Genomic DNA, 24,893 nt, shown 5'->3' with positions numbered 1-24,893 from the left:
TTTAAGTAATACTGTGTAACTGGTAACATAATATCAAACTTAGGTTTGAAATTGGTTGTTGTATGCTAGGCTAAATCCACATAAACCTTACCTGTCATCTCCTTAGCTTGCTCCACAATGAGGTGATTGAGGGTCTCCTTTTCCTGTTTGAGCAAAGTGTTTTCTTCCTTCAAAGTAGACACCAGCTATAAAATGAAACGCCAAACTGCGATTCTGGTTGTAATAGACCGAGAAGTCCCACAACAGTCACTGTCTCTGTGCCTCCTGTCTTCACTTAGTTACATCCTGTCACCTGTCACACTTGTCTCAAATTCATTCTCTCTAGAGACATTTCTTAAAAACCATCTCCATTAGAGACCTTTTCTCTGAGCTGTTGCAAAGCTCTGTATCTGCCTCTTTACCATCCTTATGAGTGGTTTGTTATTTGTTTTCTCCCATAGACTAGACATATCCTGGAGGAACAGGATGGTGATGGTGTTCGTTTTACTCTGTACGATGAACACTTAGCATCTGACTAGCATCTAGAAAACATCTGTTCCCAGAATAGTGATACCACCTTGTTCTATTTTGATTCTGTTGCTGTGGTAAAGGAAAGGGTTTATTTCATCTTACATGTCCAGATCACTGTCCATCATCGGGGGAGCTAAGGCAGGAGTTTGAAGAAGAAACCAGAATTAAGTTTGCTCCTAGGCTCATGCTCAGCTGTCTTTCTTATAGAGCCCAGGCCCACATGCCTAGGGAGTATATCAATTACAATGGGCTGGGCCTTCCCACATCAATTAGCAATGGAGAAAACACCCCACAGACATGCCCAAGAAAATTTTGCTAGGGGCAATTCTTTGAAATTCCATCTTTTCAGTGTGTCAAGTTGACAACTAAGATTAGCCATCAAACACCTTCTCATTGTACCATCAGAGTACCACAATTCAAAATGGGCAGATTAAAGAAATTGAAGAGATGAGTCTTTAAAAAAAATTATGTGTATATGTAAGTGTATGCCGTGTGTGTGTGTGTGTGTGTGTGTGTGTGTGTGTGTGTGTGTAGCCACAGCCAGAAGAGAGTACTGGACCCCACAGAGCTGGAATCACAGATGTATAGGCTACAAACTAAACTCTGGTCCTCTGGAATGGCAAAAGACAAACTTAACAGCCCAGGCATCTCTCTGAACCCATAAATTCTTTTTTTTTTTTTTTTTTTTTTTTTTGGTTTTTCGAGACAGGGTTTTTCTGTGGCTTTGGAGCCTGTCCTGGAACTAGCTCTGTAGACCAGGCTGGTCTCGAACTCACAGAGATCCACCTGCCTCTGCCTCCTGAGTGCTGGGATTAAAGGTGTGCGCCACCACCGCCCGGCTCCCATAAATTCTTTTAAAAATAAAATCTTTTTCATGTATTCTGAGAATTTCATATATGTATACAATGAATTTTCACCATATTCACACCCTGCTAGTCTAATTGGATCCCATTCCTAACAATTTTCTTCCAACGTCATGTTCTCTCCTTTTTATAAATATGGGAACATTTAGTCAATTCACAGGACTGTGTTGTAGAATATTACTTTAGCCAAGCAAAGATGTGTTACATTTGTTTATTCTGCGAAATACTACTTTAACTGTGTAAAGTGTGTTACATTTAATTATGGAAAGATGTGGTGCCTTTGTTTCCCCTTGACTGTCTGTGTGAAAGCATCTTAGCTTTAGGAATTCACTAAAGGCTTTCTGATACTCTCTTTTATATCTTTTTAGGGAGAATTTTCTATGTGATAACTTCAAAGAATTTTTTAAGAACTGACCTTTTTTTAAATTTCATGCCTAAATAAATACTGACCTTAGATAAATACTGATGCATTTATTTCCTTATAATAGCATGCTTTAAGAAATTATGGAAATGGGGCCAGGCATGGTGACACATGCCTAAAATCTGAGCACCTAGGAGGCAGAGGTAGTCAGATCTCTATGAGTTTGAGGCGGGCTTGGTCTAACAGTAAATTCAGGCCAGCTAGGGCTACGTAGTAAGACCTTGTCTCAAGAGAAATTAGTTAGTAGGTATTAAAGTATATATTTTACTACAATTAAACAAAAGCAAAGGTGGGACCCCTTATTTGTGCCTCACGGAGTGTCTTCTCTGTGCTTTTCATCATTATCTGTCACTTTAACTGATATATCAATCAGGTCTAGTGGTAGAGCCTCGCCTGGTGAAGCTGTTAGATGTTCAGGCTTTTGCCCAAATGACTCCATTATCTTTGGGGAACCAACCCGGAAGAAAAAGACACCTTTCTCAGGCCTGAACACAGAGAGAAAAGATTCAGTGGTTTCACAGCTGCTTGAGTCAGCTTTATTCAGGACCTTTTCTTATCATTCTACTTGGGCTGGCATCCACCACTTTTTACCACAATTTGGGACAGCAGAGAAACCAATGTCTGGGCCCTAGGAGCTCTGAAGTTTGACTGTTTGGATCTCTCTTTCAAGTCTATCTTGGACCTTGCCTTCCTTTTTGAGAGGGTAATGGGGTTTTAAGAGAATGAATCTCCAGCAAAACACACACAGAAAGAAAGAAAAAAGAAAGCCATCTTCCCAGAGGAATCTTGAAAGCTTTCAGAGACTGAGGAAGAAAAGAGATCTTAAATGCTCAAGGGTATCCTTTGAAATGCATATTTGAATTATGCAAGAACAAAGTTGCCATGACAAAGGATACTGCACAGTGGCACTGCATTTTCTATGTATAGAGTGGGTGTCACTCAGATGCAGGAGGAATTCTATGGACTATGAGCACCATGAATGATGGGGTAGCAGTTGTACTGGCTACACAACTTTGCCTGCAGTTCAGCTAAGCTCTTCCTGGAAAGAATGAGTCCCCGTTCAGAATCCAGCACAGAAAAAACAAGTGAGGATTATTCAGTTGCAGCTGACAATTCACCCGTTTTCCTCTAGAGAAGGCGATCCTTGTGGACTCATTCAAATCAATTACTACCTCTCAGGAAGCCCAGTTGTAAGGGTCTTTTAGAAATGTTTAAATATACTTCGTTACCACTTCTTAGAAGCCCTGCATTTTCCCATGCCCAACAAGTTTTAACGTAAGTTAAATTCATAGCATGGAAGCATGGACGAGACTGAACATTTGGGAATTTCATCTACTCAGCAGCTCCTGTCTAGATTTTTCCAACTTGGACTTAACATAGTTTAACACAGGTATCCATGGGAATTCCTACTATAAATTCAGATACTAACAGTTTTCTGTTTGATCTGCCTGAGAATCACAGCATCCCTTACCAAGAATAAGGAGTCTGCATCTCATGAAGTCCACGCTGAAAAAGTCTGTAATAAATGTTATGATGTGACGGTCTTTTTCTTAACATCCTTAAATTCACTGTTAATAACTGGAAGTAGGACCTCAGGGAGACAACTGGATAATAAAAACTGTGCCCTTATGAAAGGATAACCTATTTGTGGATTAATGTATTACTGAGGGAGTGGTTTTGCTATAAAAGTTGCACTTGTTCTTCTTTGCCATGTGATCCCTGATATATGATGTAATCATAATATCTTCACCAGATGCTGGTACCACACTCTTGGACTTCTTAGCCTCCAGAAATATGGCTATATAAGCCTCTAATCTTTATAAATTACCTAATCTGAGGCATCTTGTTACAGCAACAGGTAACTATAACAGTACATAGACATCAATTTCATTGTTGAAACATGGTTTTGTTTCTGTTTTCACTAGTTTTTACCTCAAGACTACAGCCTACTTGTTGATTATGGGGCAGAGATGTTTGGGAAACATTAGTATAAACTATAAACCATTGACATTTGTGTTATGTCTTTGATTAAAATTAATATAGTGTCACATTAACCAGGCCAGGATGACAGCATGACAGCATTTACTCTGTGCAAGGGGCACTGGGATAAGAATGCCGTTTTGTACCTGCTCAGTTTCTTGTTTGTATTTATCTGCGCGTTCTTCAATGGATTTTTTCTCTGATCGAGTTTGTTCCAGGTCTTTGCGGAGCTTGGCAATTTCTTCCTGCAGACTGAGGACCCGCCCAGTGGCAACCTTAGCTTCCTCCTCACTTAACTGAAGCCGTTCTACATCATTTCGTAGTTTTTCAGTCTCAGAGTTGTATACTCCTTCCAGATTGGTCAGTTTCTCCATGAGGCATTTGTAGTCTTTATTCTTTAAATACAAATGTAAGTAACAATAAGTAAATACTTATAACATGAATGACCAAATATATGCAGTAAGAAAACCATAGTGATTAGTCAGATTCTTCCAGACTGTGGTTAATTACATTTTTTTAGGATTTTCCTTTTATTTTGTTTTGAGACTGGGTCTTACTATTTAGTACAACTGCTCCAGAACTTGTGTAACTCATGATCCTCTGTCTCAGATTTATAGGCGTGCACAACCAAGTCCAGCTATGAATTCCTTTTTACCAAGACAGGGTCTTATATGCAGCCTTGGCTGGCGTAACTTACTATGGAGACCAGGCTGGTTTCAAACTCATAGAGAGCCACCTGCCTCTATCTCTGCCTCTGCGGTGCTGAGAAAAAAGGCATGTTATACCATTCTTATAAATTATTATGACATCATTACAGCACTGAGATAGGATCTGGCCAAATTTGCTATACAAAAATGATCATAATATACCCTGCATTGAAAATGACATTAAGCTAGGTGTAGTGGTACACTCCTTTAATCCTAGCAATTAGTAGGCAGAGACAGCTGGATCTCTGTGAGTTCAAAGCTGGCCTGATCTAAAGAGTAAGTTCCAGGATAGCCAGAGCTAAAACAGTGAGAACCTGTCTCAAACAACAACAACAACAACAAAGAGCCCCCCAAACCCACAAAACCCAAAACAACTCAACAATATTGAGCATCAGAACCAGGACATAGTAACAACACATTTCCTTAGTGCAAGTAGAAAATGATATGGCATTAGTTCCTATCTGCTCAGCACTTTTCATAATCTAAACAATGGCTTCTTCATCATACAAATGAATAACAGCACAGAACAATTAATTCTGATTTATATGATATGCAACATAAATATGATTCTCATAATCATAGAGTTTCACAGTGAATTCTTATGTTTGTAATTTTTAAAAAAGATTTATTTATGTCCTTTTTGTCTGTATATACATTTGCACACCAGAAGGGAGCATTGGGACCCATGGGACTATAGCTATAGATGGTTGTGAGCCACCATGTAGGTGCTGGGAATTGAACTCAGAGGACTTTTGGAATACAACTGGTGCTCTTACAGCTGATATACATATCCTTCAGTCCCACAGTTTCCTAGTTTTTAGTCTAGAAATAAGGGAAGGAGATGAAGAGATGGCTTGCTGGTTAAGGCCAGCTGGACTGCGACTGAAAAAGCATGGGATAAAACCGGACTCTCTGAACATGGTGGACAATGAGGGCTGCTGAGAAGCCAAGGACAATGGCACTGGGTTTGATTCTACGTCATGTTCTGGCTTTGTGGGGCGTAGCCAGTTTGGATGTTCACCTTCCTAGACCAGGATGGAGGGGGGAGGACTTTGGATTTTCCACAGGGCAGGGAACCCTGACTGCCCTTCAGACTGGAGAGGAATGGGGAGTGGAGTGGGGGGGGGAGACGGGGAGGGAAATGGGAGGCGGGGAGGAGGCGGAAATTTTTTTTTCAATAAAAAATTATATTAAAAAAAAACCACACCTGCTCATCCACTTTGCGCTGCAGCTGCATAATCTTGTTTTCCATGCCAATATGGAGCTTCTTGTAGCGTTCCACAGAGCGAGCCTCAATTTTCAGTTTCTTCAGCTCACGCTTGGCCATCATCCGCCGGAAACAGCACTGAAGGTAGATGATGGCTTGCATGGTTCTCTTATAATGTGTACGAGCCAGCCAGCCACGAACACGTTTCTGAATGATGACTGCTTTATGCTCACGAAGTATCTGCAGGAAAAGGGAGATAACCTGAGTCTCTAGACTAGACTCAAAAGTTCAACTCTATGCTCCTATGTATGTCAAACTGAGAATCCATACTTAGAGAGGACAAAATATTGAAACAACAGCGGTTTTATGTGGATTATATATCACAGGAATCTAAAGGTATATCATTATATATATATATATATATATATATATACACATATTTCTCAAATCATCTTTCAATGTCTACTTTTCTAGTTACATTTTATTATACATACACACAACTATAAACAATACATGGAATTGGAAGCAGTTTAAATAAAAAATACCAGATTGCAAAAAGGAAAAATTCTACAAAGAACATAAAAAAAAGCATCAGTTCCTTATTGGTGTAGGATTTTTGCTTGTAAAAGGCTTTATAAAACTAAGAATCAGGTACTTTATGAACTATGTGCTATTAAAATAAAAGATTGTCCCACTACACTGCTTCACTATGCACTGGGCCTGGACTTGAGGTCATGGGCATGGCCAGTAAGCTGGCTGAGAAGCTGACACCTGTGTTAGAGAATGGTCATTTATGACTTACTGACCCCACTCCTGAAACTCAGAAGGCGACATTCTTTTTGTTTGTTTGAAATAGCATCTTTCTGGGTAGCTCTGGTTAGCTAGAATTCATTATGTAGACCAGGCTGGCATTGGACCTATGAAGGTCCACCTGCTTCTGCCAGCTGAGTGCTGGGATTAAAGGCATGTGCCACCTGCCTCAGCCTAACGTTGATGCTCTTGTCTGCCACATTTGAGGTATATCATTCTGGTATGATTTTCTCCTGTTGTTGTTTCCAATGCAGCAGTAATCTGTTATGGATGTCAAGGTAAAGGCACATGCTTTAAAAGGAAAGCTAAACACACGGAAATGTAAAAGAAAGTAATCTTACTTTTACTTTTTTAAAGTCATGACAGTTTCTTAAACTTTTATACAACTTAGAAGAAAAGGATTGCCTTATGAGAAAGATTTCTTGTCACTGAAGACCATTAAGCAGAGACAATGTGAACAATTTTTAGAAACGTTTTTCCCCTGGAACCCACAAGACGGAAAGAATCAAGTCCTCTAAGTTGTCCTCTGACACCTGTACTGACACAATGGCACACATGTATGCACACACACAAAACCAAGTACATGCTTTAAAACAGATTCATCAGTGATCTGTGATCTACAGAGGACAGTAATGATTCTAAGACAGAAACAGTACTTGTCAGGACAAGAGTGTGGCTTAGTAGAAGATGCATGCTTAGTATGCATGAAAGCCTTGAATTCAACCCCAGTGCCTCATGCAAAAAAAAAGATTATTTGTTGGGCTTGTAAGATGGCTTAGTGGGTAAGAATTGTTTGCTACACAAACATGAGGACCTAAGTATGAATTCCCAGAACCCACATGAAAAGCTGAGATGGATACATGCCACTATAGCCCTAGCACCGAGAGGTGGAGATGAGTTGATCTTGGGAGTTTACTGGCTTCAGGTTCAGTGAGAGATTCTGTATCAAGGTAATAAGTAAGACAACTGAAATCCTGCTCTGGTCTCAACATAGGTATGTATATCTTGCATACCCACACAATGACAAGCCTGCAAAACACACAAACACGCATGCACGTACACACATGCACACACAGAGTATCAAAAATGTACCATATTCCAGTTAATGTAATTTTAGCCACACAGATATTAGAGTTATTTCCTTTTCACCATGATAAATTCTCCTAAGCTTTTCTTATTCTGTCCACGTGTCATATATTTAACCTGTTTGTGTAGTTTACCTCTCTGTAGCTGTCTACATATTGTCCTAATCCTTGGAACTTGTAGTTGTGATTTTACTTGGAAAACAGGTGTGACTAGGTTAAGGATCTTGAGATGGGGATATTATCCTGGATTATAAAGGTGGGACTTAAATACTATCATAATTTAAAAACTACTTTTAAAAAACCAATAATTTGGGGGAACATATATGGGAGTTGACTCTTTCCTTCCACAATGTGAATTCTGGGGATCTAACCAGCCCCATGATTTTTAGTAAGGGATAAATGATACAAAGATAGAGCAGAGATGAGAGCAATGTGACCTGAATACAGGCACAAGAGTGTAAGCCACCATAGGAAGGGACAAGGAATATATTGTCTTTGGGCTTTTGGAAAATGTGGTACTGCTGATACCTTGATTACAGCCCAGTGGTTTTGGAATTTTGGCCTCCAGAAAGCTGAGAAAATAAGTCCTGTTGTTTTTAGCAACCAAATTGGTGGTTTCTATTTCACTTTACTTTTTTAACTTTACAAATTTTCAAACAAATGTAAATAGGAAGTATATTTTCTATTGTCTTGTTAACAAGTATATCTAATTACTCAATACTAGCATACTTTTCAATTGTGTTGTCTCCACATGGCTTTTGTATAGACAGAAAATATGATTACTGGAATGTATGAACAAACTTGAAAACAGCACCTTACCTTGCGATATCTATTTCTTGCCAAATAGCCTCTCAAATAAGACTGAAGAACAATAGTGGCAGCTCGTCGAATCTTGTACTTCCTGAGAACCACATACATGCGCCAGTACTTTTGAATGGTGGTTGCTGCCTTGGTTCTGCGTAGGAACTTAGCATAGCTGGTCAAAGAAAATAGTGATGTATTGTCAGTCATCAAGACTGCAAAACATGAATGTCAATGTCTTAGGTATCCTAAGCAGACCTCTCTGTTGGTTGCTCTAATATTCATGACAAATAAGCATTTATATTTACTTACACATGTTCAGCAATGTGTAGCTTCTGAAGTACTTTTTCATTGAGGTTTCCTTAATTTTGAAAAGCAGGATGTCCCATATTGTCACATAAACTTCATAAAGACTTCATAAAATTAAAACTGTTTGTATATGCATTCTGAAATATAACTATTTGCTAGAACTTTTCTGTTAATTGCTCCTCAATAGTCAGATTAACTGTCTCATATTCATAGTTATTTTAATTTACATACACTTTCTTCAACTTCCATGTTTTAGCAAAAGAGATACAAATTCTAAGTTGGTAGCAATTCAAATCTGAATTATCCCAAGTCTACGTGAAATTCCATTTTTTTAATTGTCTTGTTAGTTTGTTGTGCTTTGAAATTAATAACGAGTGAGATGCTAACTTCTCAGGTAGGTCCTGGATGGACCATGAGTTAGCCGAGGTCCATGAGGCCATAAGGAGACCTACCATCGAGCCTGATAGCCCCGCACGTATCGCTGCACTGTGATGGCTGCCCTCTGCATGCACAAATATTTCTTCCTTAGCAGCCACCCACGGATGGTCTTCTGGATCCGGATGCAGGCAGCCCTCAGTTTGTCAGCCCTCAATTTTTCTAGATAGGCAACTTGACCAGCACGGAAAAAGATCTTTGTCTTACCAAACTGGTATTTGTCCTTGTCCTATTTTAGAGGGAAAAATATAAACAGAAACACTGATTTTATAAAACAAATTAAAGATGGGGAAAATCTAGAAGCAGAATTAGTAAAAGAATGAATCTTTTATCTAAAACCTGGGTTACATCTCAATGAACTAACAGAACCAGATTTTTTTTAAATCCTATTTAAGCTGTGTAAATAGAAAGGATTTTAGAGAAAATGGTAGCCTAAGAGTTATTTTCCAGAATTATTCTACCTGGAATTAATATCTGGGCCCAAAACTGGCAGTGGGTTCTATGCAGCTATTATCTGCTTGTTTGAATTTTAAACATCTTAAGGAAATGGAGGTGCTCCCTTTGAATGACCGCTGTAAGAGTACATCAGGCTGCATAATCCAGGAGCAGCTGAAGAAACAAACAAACCAGTGTGAAGAATAAGGCAGGAAAAAAGCACACAAAATAAAAAAGTTAAAAAAAAAACCCAAAAACAAACCACCAGCCAATCCCTCCAAATCCTTGTGCTCATGTTAAGGGTATGCATCTAAATAGTTACCATGTGGCTTCAACAGTGTCTAAAAACAAATACAACCTCATAAAAGTGTTAAAAACCGTCTACAGATTGCCAATTTCTTTTATTAATATTGCATTGGCTTTTATGCATAAGCAGAGCTATAGACAGGGATATTCATGTGATCACCTCAGATGTAAGCATGCAAATCATTAACCATTTTCATATCAAAAGAACAGCGCAAATTGCATATAATAATCACTACTGTGTTGGAATTCTAAGCAAAAATAGAGAAACTCAATTTTTGTTGTAAGCACATATATATATCCCTTTAAACATGAAGTTAAAAAATTAGAGACTGTAACATATATCTGAAAAGTCTAAAATTATTTAATAACATTTGCATGGAAACCCTAACTAGGTCCTCTCCCACTGTCCATTTTACCTTAGCTACTACCTCTGCCTCCACTGGATCCAGGCCTTGAGTGGTCTGGGTGAGGAGGCAGGTGCATGATTGTCTCAGCTTTTTGTTCCACATTCCCATCTGAACCCAAATTAGAAAAGAGCTGGGCCAAACTCAAAAAACAAAACAAAAAACCCCAAGAAATATTAAAAAGCATTACATCCTTAGGGAGGGATGGGATCCTTAGTTCTCTTAAAGGGGGGAAAATTATTAAAGAAGTATTACATTTAATTAATAGATAGTAATTATGACTACTTCATAGTGAGGCACAAGTAAAATTAATTTTTAAACATCTTTTCATACATCTCAAACTCATCAAGACTCAGGTTAGAGATTTTCTACATGTCCTGTGAGGGCCTGGGGAACTGTTAAATATACAAATTATAAGGTATTTAGTTCAGTGGTAAAGCATTTGCCTAGTATATGCAAAGTCCTGGGTTGTATCACTGGAACAGAAAAAAAATAAAGTGTGGGGGGAAGGGTGTTAAACTGTTTGGTCCGTCCCAGACCTACCAAATCAGAAATTCTAGGGGTGGAGGCCAGCAATCTGTATCAGGCAAGAGCTCCAGGTGACTACACAAAATAGTTTGAGAGTTTCTTTGACTATCATGGAACTGTCTATAGCACCATCATCTATCTATATAATTCTCTACTGTCTCATACATAACTCTTACCCTGTAAAAGGCCACCTTACTGTTTCCTTTTAAAAAATGTTTTATGTGTATCCGTGGCTTGCTTGCAAAGAATGCCCACTACATGCATGGCTAGTGTCTGTGGAGTCTAAAAGAAGGTGCTGCATCCCTTGGAACTTGAAGAACGATTGTGAGCTACCATGTAAGTGCTGGAAACAAAACCTAGGTCTTCTGCAGAAACAGCATAGGTCTTCTGCAGAAACAGCAAGTGCTTTAACTGCAGAGCCATCTCTCCAGCCCTAACGATTTATTTTTCATGAGTCTCTATGAGTGTATGTTGTGTGTGCAATGCCCACTTAAGTAAGAAGGGGGCTTTGGGTCTCCTGGAGCTGGAGTTACAGTTGCAAGCCAGCAATGTGGGTGCTGGGAACTGAACACGATCTTATGCCACAACAGCAGGAGCTCTTAAGCATTTCTCCAGCCACTTCAGCAAATCTTGAGTTTTTTCCCCCTACTTTTTAATAGCTTATTTCATTTTTAACCAAACATACATATTCTTCAGATCCTGACTCAAATCCTACACCTCATGTAATTATTCTTCTTTCTCACAATTGGATATGATTTTGCCTTCCTCTAATATCTGCCTGCTTCCTCTGTATCTTTGTCATTTTTTTAAATATTAAGATTTTTAGTAATATATATATACACATATATACATATATACATACATGCATACATGTGTGTCTCTGTGAATGAAAATGTAAGCATCCAAGAAGACAGAGGTGCTGGCTCCTTTGGGAACGAGAGTTACAGTTGGGTGTGGGCCACCCTACATGGGTCTGGAGTCTAGTATGCACTCTTCTACTGAGCCAAATCTCGAGCCCTCACTCAATATTTGAGGTAGAAATAATTATCTGCATGCTCATCTTTAAAATGCATCTTTACTTGTCTTTAAAATAAAAATGGGCTCTTTTCCTTAATTATATCTGGTATCACCCATAACTAAATACTAAGAACATTTTTGTTGACAATGATCAAACTATCTAAAAGGGCTGTGTCTCAAGTCTAAGTCCAACCTTTTTCAAAACAGTTTTCTGGTGTTGGCTATCAGCATCCACATTACTTCTAGCATAGTAAATACAGTGAGTCTCACTTGAACTCTATGTCAGGTGTTTTCCTACTTAAGCAATCCAATAATGTGGGTTATGATATTTAATGTTAAGTTTGCAGGGCTTTTACGGTTCAGAATGATAAAGCCTTTGGATAATATCTTTCAGAAACAAGTAAAAATCATTCTCACCAATATCAGTTTCTCTAATACATTCTTGCATGTTTGTTTTCTATCTCCCAGCACATCTTTCTGCTTCATTAGGACCCGATACCGGCTGAAAAACTCTTGATAAGTCCACCTAGAACAGAAGCCCATAACAGCTTAAAGATTCAAGCAAGAACTGCTTCCACAAAGCTCCCTTACATTGAAGACTGTGGGCTCACCGTGAGGGAAAACCTGCTGCACTGATTCGGATGGTCTCCAGGACACCACATGCTCTCAGTTGCTGCACTGCCCTCTTCTCATCAAATCTGCATGGAGAAACAAAAGCTGTTAGACCACAAAGACCCAGGCTGTCAAGGGTTAAATTCTTCTGTCAAAAGGCAAGTAGATAAACTAGAAAAGAAAGCATTCAAAATCTGGAACAGTGACCAAAATGAAAAACTCCATGAAAGAGTAGAGAAGAAACATTTTGCAGTAAAAATAAAGAGCTGTAGATAGTTCCTCTGGTTCATATACTAGAGTGTCATAAGAAAGTCCACAGAGCTTGCTAAAAAGAAAGAAGACAGAATTTTCTCTCACTTTGCCCATCCTGTAATGAGTGTGCAATTATGGCTTAGCCTGACTGAAAATCCTCCGATTTCATTAGCTCAGTACATAGACCACCCCTGGGGCAAAGATTGATGAAACTGAAACACAAATTAAACATACCCCATTTAGTTATTTAAAAAACCAACTACACAGAGGCAGGCAGATCTCTGTGAGTTTGAGGACAGCCTGGTTTAAAGAGTGAGTTTCAGAATAGCCAAAACCACACAAAGAAACCCTGTCTCAATAAACAAAAACAAAGAAACAAAAAACACCCCCCAAAAGCAACAACTTCATTTTTCTACAAGCCACTTACTGTGAACATATGAAACAATGGTAGTAGTAAAGCAATAAAAATGTATTTATTCATTACATTTCACATTTATTTTATCCTAAGCATGATGGTGGAAATGCCTAGGAAGGATTAGGAGGTGTGTGACTTTGCTGGTGAAGGTATCACTGGGCTTTCAAAACCTCTTCCCATTCCCAGCTAGCTTTCCCTGTCTCTCTCTGTCTTATGCTTGTTGATCAAAATGAAAGCACTTAGCACTGGTTCAGCAAGACCATCCAGACATTCACTCATACACCGTAGAATAAGAGCTGCAACTTTGAGTCTATATAGTTAGTCTTTTATTTATTTATTTATTTGTTCGTTCATTCATTCATGGATTTTTTTTTTTTTTTTTGAGACAGGGATTCTCTGCAGCTTTGGAGCCTGTCCTGGAACTCCCCCTGCAGACCAGGCTGGTCTCAAACTCACAGAGCTCTGCCTGCCTGCCTCTGCCTCCAGGGTGCTGGGATTAAAGGTGTGTGCCACCACCATCAGGTATCTTTTTATTTTTTTAACCTATTTACTTTTATTTTATATGCATATATATATATAATGTTTAGCTAAATGTAGATCTGTACAACTCTTGAATATCTGGTGCTCAGAGGACAAAAGAGGGTGTCAAATGATTTAAAATATGGTTGGGAACTGTCATATGGGTGCTGGGAGTCAAACCCAGGTACCTTGGAAGGGCCAGTACTCTTAACAGTTGAGCCATCTCTATAGCCTCATGGCTGGTCTTTCAAAATTACATTTAAAAAGTCTTATTTGGCATGATATTTCTGCTATTTATGGGGTAAAATACGATATTTCAATAAATATGCACAATGATCAAATCATAACTTGATCCTTAGACCACAAATTCTTCTAGACTTATGTCATCCTAAGGAAATACAGAAATTTTTGGCAAAAATACTTGACAGAAATTGTTATCTGAAATAGGAGGGGTTTCAAGAAGAGTAACAGGGAGGGACTGAAGGGAAGAAAGTGATACAATTGTGTTTTATTAAAGCATTTTTTTAAAAAAAATAATAGCTGTAAGAACCTAAATGATTTAAATAGATTATGGATCATCTATAACATCAGATACTCTGCAGTCATTCAATCAATTATGTAGCTTTTTAAATACTAATCTAGGAACTGTCCACAATCAATGATATTAGGAGTGGAGTTGAAATAGCAATTATAGCCTGAGACCCTACCTTGTTAACCTCAGTGTCTCTGTCTCTCTCTCTCACACACACACAGGAAAAGAAGGAATGCTAACTCATCCAGCACATGTGACAATTTACACTACTTATCTCTCTCTACTACCTTCCTGAAAACCATCTCAATAATACACATGTGTTACTTTTAAAGTTAGAGAAATATCTATATTTTGAAATCATCTCCAGAAAGATTCATTTTTACCTCTGACTTGGTATGTGAAGTAGGATGAGATTTTGATATGTTCTCTGGCTCCAACAGAAAAGAGCAGTAGGTAGGCCTTGGCAAAAGAAGCCTTTATTTAGCCAGCCCTGCTTTTAACTAATGTAAAAATTAACAAAAATCCCAGAAATATCTCCAACAGAGATAAAGTCAAAACAGAATCAGAAATAACTGGCTGGCCTCAAATTTTCAAATCCTTAGTGAGTCAACTGCTAATTTGTTTTCATGTTCCCAAAAGGAAACAAACCTGAGAACTTGATCCAATAGTAGATTCCCTATACAAGACATGAAGATTTCCCCAGAAATCTTTCTCTTCATTTCAGTTTGACTTACGTGAATGGAAACTTGAAATCATTAGGCTTAATGCAGCGTACATAGTGAGGAGTCGTGGCGTTGAGGGTTTCCATAAGCAGGTGAAGGGAGTTTCGAAACTGCATGAAAAAGATTTTAAAAATTAAAGTTTTGCTTGAGGCCTACGACAATTCTCCTCCTTTGACATAAATAGAGGCGATTTTGCAAACTATAAAGTCATCTTCACAGGGGGCAGTTATTAAACAAGAGTTCTAGGGCTTTTGTTTACATTTGTCTGAACTCTACATGTTTATTCTAAATATGCATGTACCTTTCTTCTACTCCTTTCTCTGTAGCTTCCTGTTGTGAGCTCCACTATATGTGACTTATATAAGGCATGAACTCTGCTCAAAAAAGCTGCAGATTTCTTAATATTATATAAAAAATAAGCAGAGAACAGGCAGAAGGACAAACAGAAAGAAAGCATCATTAAGGACATGGGTCAAGACTGGATGTTGTGAACCCACATCAGGCCCTGTTCCTATATGCAAGGCCTCAGAGGAATAACACACTATGCTGACTAGTGTTCGACCTCCCTTCCAAAGCTCCCCCCCTCCCATGTACAGACACCAAGCATGTGTGGGATGTTTCCCACTATCTACAGGGATATGGATAGCAAGGGATATTTTCCATTATCCACAGGAAGAAGAGGGGACTTTCTTGCACTGAGGAAGCTGATGGATGCTCTGTAAGAATACAGAACTGAGACAACCAATAACAAAACAAAGATAGCAGTGGTCTGAGACATGATATGCACTAGAGGAACTGAGACATAGAAAATTATTTTTGGAAAGGCTAATGTAGTTATGAGTGTGGAGTGGGTAAAATATAGCTGGACAGTATTGTTTGCACAGCAGAAACACTGACCTTTCTTCAGCTGAAGAACCTGTCCACAAGGATGTGGAAGCTGAAGGGAAGGAGGCTGGTAGCAGCAGCTCCTGAACTCACCTGGTGTCCCACTGTTTTCTTGTGTTCCTTGGTCATCTGACCAGGTCGGCCCTTGGTAGGCTTTACAGGCACTCGAGTGAGAGGAGTGCGCCCTGAAGAGGTGGCGGAGGTAGGACTGATGGCCTTCTCATCATCTTGAAATAGTTCTGGTAGCATCTTAAACTAAGTCAAAAATAGTAAAAGAAAATTGTATCTCTAGAACCAAGTGCAACACAGCCCAGCTCTTGGGAGACAGAGAGAGGAGGCTCATGAGTTCCAGGCCAGACTTATCAAGTAAGTGACTTCAAGGCCAAACAGGACAATATCTAAAAGACTAAACCAAAACAACAAAAATTCATACCCTAAACTGTATATGGAAAATAAGCCTAAGTAGAAGACACATTACAGATACTTCTAATAAACATTTATGGTTGTATATAGTTATAGTCAGACTCACAGAAATAATTTCTGTGTTAGGAGCAAAAAAAAAATATAAGAGAAGGGAAATATAAATGTCACAAATATATGCTGGAAAAAATAATTCTATAAAGAAACTCAATTATGTATAGACTTGAAGATCTAACTAATCCCAAAGGAAATGTCAGTTAAACATACAAGTGGTTTTGAATATAATTATGAGAAAATATTAACCAAAAGACTAAATTTATTACCTCAGTTCTACAAGGGGGGTTATGTGGCAGAAACAAAGGACTAGGCCAGGTGTGTGGGTGGCTGGAGTTGTAAGCACTAACTCAGAACACCCAAGGGTTTCAGCAGAAAAGTGCTGTGAATAAGCTTTTACTATTGGAAGGCAAAAATTAATGAATTAATAATTTTAAGAAAATAATTTGGATTGTATAACAAAGGAGAAAACCTTGTTATTATCCTATGTGTATTTATATTTGACTTTAAGAAATTTAAAACTTTAGTGCAATTACCATACTCATTTGTTTTTTGAGATGGGGATCTCACTATGTTACCACAGGAACTAGCTCTGTAGATCAGACTGATCTCAAACTCTGAGAGCTGCCTGCCTCTGCTTCACCTTTAATAAGTGAGTGGATACCAGTCAATATAGTTGGATGAAAATTTCTGAAACGAAGAAGACCTGAAACTAGTCCACAGCAACATCTTGCTATATGGACACATCTTTCTAACACTGTTTTATTTTATATAAATAAAATCAATCATTTGCATAATTCAAGTCACGCTTGTAACCACCAATTATTTACTAATCTCAGATTATCTAGGAAAATTTTTTTCTATGAGATAGATCACTTTCACTGAAAAACAAAGTCATGTGTCTGTAGTTTTATGATTTAGGAGGTAAATGGAGGTGGTTCAGAGTTCAAAGCCAGCCTCAACTTCCCATCTACATGCTTTGAGGACAGCCTGGACTAAGTGATGTCCTGTCTTAACAGGCAAGCAATAGCAAACTCAAACAAAGCTAGGGGGATGACTCAATCGGTAAAGTGCTTGTCTTGCTGAGTTTGAACTCCACCAGCTACATAAAAAGTTGGGCAAGGTGGCACATGGCTGTAATCCCAATAGTGAAGAGAAAACAGGAGAATCCCTGGGGTTCATTGGTCACCTCACTCTATATTTACTGCTGAGCTCCAAGTCAATGAAAGACAATGTCTCAAAAGAAGTAGACAGTGTTCCTAAGGACAGCTTGATATTGTCCTCCTTCCTTCACACACATACTCATACACTTGAACATGAGTGTCCCCATGTGTGTGTGTACACATGTGCACACATGTGCACTAACAGCATACACTTAGAATTATTGCATCAGAAAATGTTCTATAATGTATTCTTCAGAGGCTGTTTTTCTTGGATCTTGTTTCTAGTGCCTCTTCTGGCTGCCTTTTAACTGGAACATCTGGCTTCAGCTCTAGGAGTTTTTATATCCATGCTCTCTCCAAGTCTCAATGCGTTAAAAGGCACCAAGTTCTGAAGCCCACAGCATTTCTACCACCTCTCTGCCTTTCCCTGTGACCTGCTTCAGTCCTCACTTCCCATATGACAATTCTACCTGGCTATCTCTAATTGACAATTTAATCAAAACATATCTAAAGTAGACACAAATGGATTTTACATCGTTCTTATCACCAAAACTTCAGTTCATAGCACATAGTACAAATATCAGCAAAATGGTCCTTCTAAGAGAACAGACTGGTATTGTATTACACTTCATTATACCAGGTTCAGAGAAAAAATAAAGTTCAGGTCTCTTGGTTGAAATGCTACAAAGACTGGGAATAAGAAAGGCCTTTGAACTTACATGAAAATCATAAACTATCCCCATTTCAACTGCAACAATAGTATATAGACTGGCTCTTCTCAATGACTCTTCGAATATGCTGCTACCCTCTGATGATTAAGGACCCACTAGCCAAACAGGAAATTAGGAATAAAGAAAGAGTTGATTATGGGTACATCTAGAATGAGAACCCATGTTTTATTTAAGCTAAATTATTTTGACAAAGTATTAACAATAGAATGTCATGCTTACATTATAGATTAAAGTGACAAAGACCTTTGAATCACACTAAATGATTGTTACTGTAAAAACGTTTGCCTTGAAAATCAATCTTATAAGTTAAGAAAGCATTAATACTCAACACTTGTTAAGGGTTAAAAAAAAACAAATTTGATTTTTCCATGAATATCTGACTCATCTCTGAGGGTTAAAACTAGAATTTGGTCTTAATGTGATCTTTATATTATTAACATAATTGACTATAAAAAGTTGTTATTTAAAAAATAAGAATCCTATTATTTATATACTATTTCACAGATGTTAAGAGGATTCTCTTAAAATAGGCGAGAAGAACAAAAGTGCCATCAGTAATCTATAAGGTCCACTTGAACACTTTTACTATTGAAGTGAGTATTGCAGCATCAAGTGACTGACTTCCTGGTTTGCTCCCTTAGGCTGACTGTGTGCCCCTCCCCCATCTTTTCCAGAAAAAGGTCAGCAGGTGGTGGTACATACCAACTTAACTAATCATACTTCTTTGCCATCAGGAATATTCTTTTTCCTAGTTAAAGAGGTGGCTATAGTATTTGTTCTTATGAAAAAAATAATTGAAACACTTTGGGTCACATCTGAAATTACAGCCATCATGACCCAGAGTTGATCTCCACTTAGATGGAGTGTAATAGGCCACATTTATAACAAATCCCTTCAAAATGATGAAGCAGAAATATCCTCTTGTCTAAGTTCCGCACAATGGCACAGGAGAGTAAAGCTACTGTGGAAGAGTGGTTAGAAGCAGGTTCTAAGCAAGACAGCATGAGCTTAACCTAACCTGGGAACTTACCAGTCCTAAGTACCTACAACTCACCTCCTCATCTGTAAAGGAGAGTAATGTAATAGCATCTCACTATAAGAATCACATGTGTCAACATTTGAAAGGTACTCAGTACAGGACCAGACACATATTAAGTAAGTGTTATATATTTGATAAATTAAAATTTTGATTAAAATTTGTTAGAAAATCATTATTAATATTAAAAGACTGACGCTAAAGCAATTAACATTTTATAGAACATATCCTGATAAGAGTAAGTCTATCCATGGTTACCTTGCTTGACTTAAGGACGTTAATTTGTTCTTCAAAAACAGTATCTTTATTCTTTTCAAGAAAGCCTTCACACTGGTACTCCACCTGAAATCACATGAAAAAAATCTCCTTAACTGATAACACTTTTGAATAGATGCTGCCATCATCAACAAAAGCATATCAAATAAATATGCGCTCTATGACTAGCTCTCAGCAAGTGGTATTACCAGTCTTTTGTAAGAGACCAGTACCATTCCTAGGGAAAGTATGGTAATTCACTACTGCAAACCTGACAGGATGTGCACAAAGGACTCCAAGCACTATTAGAGAGCTTCTTATACATCCGCGCTTTTGCTGCATTATTCGTAACAGCTAAAAAATGGAACCAGTCTTAATGTCCATCAACAGACGAGTGGATAAAGAAAATGTGGTACACACACACACACACACACACACACACACACACACAAAACGGAATTTTATCCAGCCACAATAAAAAAAATGTCATGAAATCATGATATTTGTAGGAAAACTGATAGAACTGAAAATTGTTATGTTAAATGAAGTAGGTCAAACCCAGAAAGATGAACATTCCAAGTCTTCTCTCATATGTAGATACTAGACTTCAATGTGTATTGTATGTGTGCATGTACACAGATATGAATGTAGGTCGTAAAACTAGAAAAGGGAGCATAACAGGGAAAAAGAGCTCTCAGTGGGGAAAATAAAAGACAAGAGAACCAATGTGACCTGAAGGCAGAACTGTAGCCATGGGATATGGAATGTGATCACAGGAGGAGGGCAGAAACAGTGGAAAGGGCTAGAGGAGGGGAACAATTAAGAACAAAGTATTTAAGAAAAAAAGGATAAAATGAAATCCATAGCACACACCAATACTTCCAGCAACTCTTAGGCAGAAGCACGAAGATTAGGAATTCAAGGTTGACCTCAGCTACACAGTAAGTTTAAGACCAGCATTAGCTACACAGACCTTGTCTCAAAATACAAAAATCCATTATCTTATATGTTAACTTTTAAAAATAAAAAACAAAATAGCAGAATAAAAAAAAAAGAAATATGTAATTCTGGTAAAAGTGTACAAATACCAATTTCCTAGATAAGAGTGGCAGTGACTACTATAAATGATCAAATCATCTGTCAGTTCATGGGTAAGCAGACTTGTAAGCTGCTCTCCCCCATGGAAAACAGAACACTTCCCAGGCTGACTCAGCATATCTTCTAAGCTAGAACACCACCTGCATCAAGCAGAAGTGGTCCTTGGAGGCAGTGGTTCTCAAACTGTGGGTCACAACCCCTTTGGGGGTCAAAGTACTCTTCCATAGGGTCACCTAAGACCATTAGAAAACAGATAATTCATAATACAATTCATAACAGTAGCAAAATTACAGTTATGAAGTAGCAACAAAAACAATTTTACAGTTGGGGGACTCCACAACATGAGGAGCTGTATTAAAGGATCATAGCAGATTGAGGACCATTGCTCTGAAGAGAGAAAAGATTAAGAGGAGAGAGTATGGGAAGAGTCAACAGCTGATGATGGACAGAGGGAGAAGATGGGCAAATATTGTATAATTTGGTAAAGTGGGACTATTTGATAATTAATTCCTTTTCTTTGAAAACCATACAACTTCAATCATCTGCACTCAAGGGGCTCTACCTCCTATACTCCTTAGATCACTTTAGTCATTCAAAGGTTTCAAGTCAGGACTAGACAATCAGAAAACTCTTCATAAAGAGGCCTCCAAACTCGCACAACACTGCCTATCCCACAACTTCCTTGAAATGCAAACCAGTCACAGGACCTTTGACTGCTCAGTGAACTGTAGAGCTTATGAAGAACGTATCACCATGCTTTCATAGAATTTTTCATGTATTTAGAGATGGAGTATGTATACAGACCATTCTAAATATCAGAAAAGTTTAATAAAGCCATCTAGACCCTAATTATGTAAACATTAATATCTCCATACTTAAACACCTTAAGTGGGCTTAAAAATCATAAACATATCTCATGCTAGCTCAAGCCAGAGATCAGGTTTGACTGTTAAATGAGTTACAAAAACACTTGTGGTTCTCAGTTTCTTGAATTTCAAAATTTCAGGCAAAAGACTTTTGACCCGTATTTATTTAATATATAATCCAACTGAAGTTAAAAAAAGAAAAAACCAAGAACCCAGCACTGTTGTTTTTCCTGAAATGATTTTAAAGAAAGCAAGCACTGCAAAGGAAAAACAATACTTGACTACTGATTTTTATTATAATTTAACATAAAGTATTAAAAAGGAAAAAAGACAAAAGGTTTCCTTACTTTGTCAGCAAAATGTTTGATGATGAAAGCTTTGTTTGACATACGAGGCTTCTCAAAGAGAGCACATTTGTTCAAATGTGTGTTGTACAGCTTTTGGGCCCATGTATCATCTGTGCCTTTAGGCATCTTGGGGAGAAAAAAGAAAGAGAAATGACTGAGCACTAAGGGTCTTCTGCTATATCAGCAACAAGAGGCCAGTTCCTATGTTCAACTTAAGAGCTCATTTTCCCTTCTCATCAGCACAAGTGAGCCACCAACGAAGGCATGGCCGAGCCCTTCATTGAGCTGATGCAGCACATCTGAGTGAGCATTTGCCTATACCAGGAATCATCAAATCAATATTTAATGCATTAACACAATAAGGCTTTACAAGTTAAAAATAAAATACAATTATTAGGCATACATTTTTGTTTTGTTTTGTTAAATGGAGGTAACATTTATACACACAAAGTGAAATATTAACTTAATCCAGAAAGGTATGAATTGGTAGTCTCTTCTTGTCATTTCTAGAAACTTTATTTTTTTTTCCTGTTTTTAAGACATATAATGAATGGGCTCATTCCATATACTCCTTGCATTTTCCCTTCTTACTTAGGTTGTTATTAACTTTTTGTTATGACAACTGTCATATTCCTTATACATATATACATTTATATATTTACAAGTATATTTATAGGTTAAACTCTTAAGTCAAAAGGCATACACATTTATGATTCTACTTTCCTCTAAAATATGTTGCATGAATTCTTGCCTTTCATCAAATATATACTAATTTAATTTTAATTTAATTATATTAAAATATTAATGTAATATTAAGTTAGTTTCAACAAAAGAAAGGTACCAAATTTAAAGTAACTTCAGGATATCATTTTTGCTTTGCTTTCATATTTTTAACCTTAAGTAAGAAAGAATATTTTTCTACCACATGCCTTGTAAAAAACACAGTTTTTAATTTATTACTATTGTGTGTTTGAGGGCAAGTTCATGCCATAGCCTTACACTGTTGGATCTGGGGATCAAACTCAGGTTGTCAGATCTATCTGGCAAGCATTTTTACCCACTGAGTCATCTCAGCAGCCATACATCTATTTTAAGCACCCTAAGTATGGCTTCATATGAGGGTCAACACATGATAGGCTGTGGTTTATTGTAGATAAACTAAAGGAAAAAAGATTAAGAAAAAAGATAGATTCACCTAAGGACATTCAGTAATAAAGTGAAGGATACAGTGACTTCCTAACATGCTACATCTATAAATGTTAACGTTAAAGACTATTTATTTATGTCAGTAGCAAAGACAACTAGCCAATATTCAAAACTTATAGCTATTTAGAACTATAATTCAAAATAATTTTTGTGCAATTTCTTGTATTTCTTTCAATATATACTACTGCTAATAAAAACATCAAAGATTTACGAATTTAAAAGAACCTTTGGGGTCTAGTGTCTAGTGTTTCTTCAGAATGGAAGTGTGACCCCTGACTTGTCACAACAGTATCTCATGTTAAAGTGAAGAGTCTCTGCTTGCACGTAGTTGCCGTGCAGCTTGATGCACCTATTCTGACAGGCTTAAGTACTCCAGAAAATCATAATCACCTTACACTCCTCATCCAGCAAATCTAGAATTCCCAGTTTAGATTCTATAAGATTGATACAAGGCTGATTATCATAAAAATCTATGAGTGTCCATGGAATTTGTTCCTTCATGTATTCCTCCTGTTCCAACTTGAAGACATGCTGAAATAAAGAGAAAACAAAAGTCACTACCATAAAGAACGTAATCAAGAAGCATGTGTCTACAGAATACCAAGGAAACCCACATAATGAGATAGCTCATGGCTTCCAGCAACAACAGCATCGTGGAGAAGCGTGACTGAAATCATGTACAGAAAACCTCAGCTGTAAGTATTCATCATGAACAAATAAATCTAAGCATGTAAATTTTTTTAAATTTTTGTTTTGTTTGGGACAGGGTCTCAATATGTAGACCAGGTTAGCCTGAGACTCTATGAAGCCCAGGTCAGCTTTGAATTTGTACTCTGGCTAAGGCTCCCAACTGCTGGGATTACAGGCTTGTATCAATCACCACACTACACCTATAACTGATTTTGATAGCAGATAAATACAATAGTCCTTGTGGTTTTTTTAAATGCACATTTCCAAAACTGTGTAACTTTTTCCTGAACTTATTGCACAGAAATGCTAACATGAGCACAGGAATGCCTCAGTTGGCATTGGTCAGCTATGCAGAATGAATGCTTTCCAGGTTACTGAACAGCCAGGCAGTGATTTCACTGAAAAAAATAATTTTTCCAAGTTTAGAAGTATAGGTGCCTCAGAATTAGATGACAGTTGTCCTTGAAAATCTACCTTGATTTTCTCAGACAGGGAATCTAGGGCTCACATTTCTGGAATGTACACTGAATACTGCAAGCAGCTACAAGCACTACCAATGCGCTGAACCTCTGCTAAGGCTCCAGGCACCATGCACACCACTACTTCTTATCTCCACCTACTCTTTAATCAGCTCAGCTACTGCATCTATACCATGTGTCAGCCTCTGCGTGTGGTCAACAGCACAGACATGGGTGCTGCACTTGTGAATGGGGAGAGAACTGGAGAAATCAAATAGTCACAAAGAATTACACATGCTAAATTACACAATAAAATTACAAATGCTAATGATGCTATAAAGGAGAATAACAAACATCCTCACCTAGTTTGGAGATGGGTGTTCAGATAGGCTTCCCTGGGGAAAAGCTTGTGATGAAGTTCTGAATATAAACAGAAGCTAACTGATCTAGGGAGGCAGAATAATCAAACCACCACCTCTGCTTCAGCCAAGTTGGCTGACAACACAGCTTCCACTTTTTACAGATGCTAATGACCACTACTGCATTTTAAATTTTTCTTTATTTATTTCATCTGGATCCTTTGGCTCACTCTTTCTTGCCATTTTGTTTTCTAGAAAAAGTAGCTTTTTGTGGATGTGACCTAAAAATACTTATTTTCTAGGACCCCTAAGTTTTAGAACCCAAAGGTGACACAGAGATTTTTGACAACCTCTCTCTTTCTCTTTCTCTTTCTCTCTCTCTCTCTCTCTCTCTCTCTCTCTCTCTCTCTCTCTCTCTCTCTCTCTCTCTCTCTCCCTCTCCCCCCCCCCCCCTC

General features: G+C 37.9%; 1 protein-coding gene across 4 annotated transcripts in view; it reads right to left on the bottom strand.

The window, feature by feature from the left end:
- Positions 1 to 24,893, bottom strand: part of Myo5a (myosin VA) — a 153,733-nt gene that overhangs the window by 46,596 nt on the left and 82,244 nt on the right. For all 4 annotated transcript variants that reach the window (XM_050125053.1, XM_050125063.1, XM_050125033.1 and 1 more), the window contains exons 12-23: positions 23,322 to 23,462; positions 21,726 to 21,851; positions 19,418 to 19,501; positions 15,849 to 16,010; positions 14,883 to 14,980; positions 12,430 to 12,516; positions 12,236 to 12,344; positions 9,146 to 9,357; positions 8,403 to 8,559; positions 5,689 to 5,928; positions 3,921 to 4,169; positions 92 to 185 (exon numbers count right to left, since the gene is read on the bottom strand). In XM_050125053.1, coding sequence (XP_049981010.1) covers positions 92 to 185; positions 3,921 to 4,169; positions 5,689 to 5,928; positions 8,403 to 8,559; positions 9,146 to 9,357; positions 12,236 to 12,344; positions 12,430 to 12,516; positions 14,883 to 14,980; positions 15,849 to 16,010; positions 19,418 to 19,501; positions 21,726 to 21,851; positions 23,322 to 23,462 — 1,759 coding nt within the window. The remainder of the gene's footprint in view (positions 1 to 91; positions 186 to 3,920; positions 4,170 to 5,688; positions 5,929 to 8,402; positions 8,560 to 9,145; positions 9,358 to 12,235; positions 12,345 to 12,429; positions 12,517 to 14,882; positions 14,981 to 15,848; positions 16,011 to 19,417; positions 19,502 to 21,725; positions 21,852 to 23,321; positions 23,463 to 24,893) is intronic.

Source organism: Alexandromys fortis, unplaced genomic scaffold (assembly GCF_014885135.2).
Source record: "Alexandromys fortis isolate MF-2015 unplaced genomic scaffold, M_Fortis_MF-2015_v1.1 scaffold_22, whole genome shotgun sequence".
Taxonomy (NCBI): domain Eukaryota; kingdom Metazoa; phylum Chordata; class Mammalia; order Rodentia; family Cricetidae; genus Alexandromys; species Alexandromys fortis.
The sequence above is the reverse complement of the archived record's forward strand: the minus strand, read 5'-3'. Positions and strand labels throughout refer to the sequence as shown.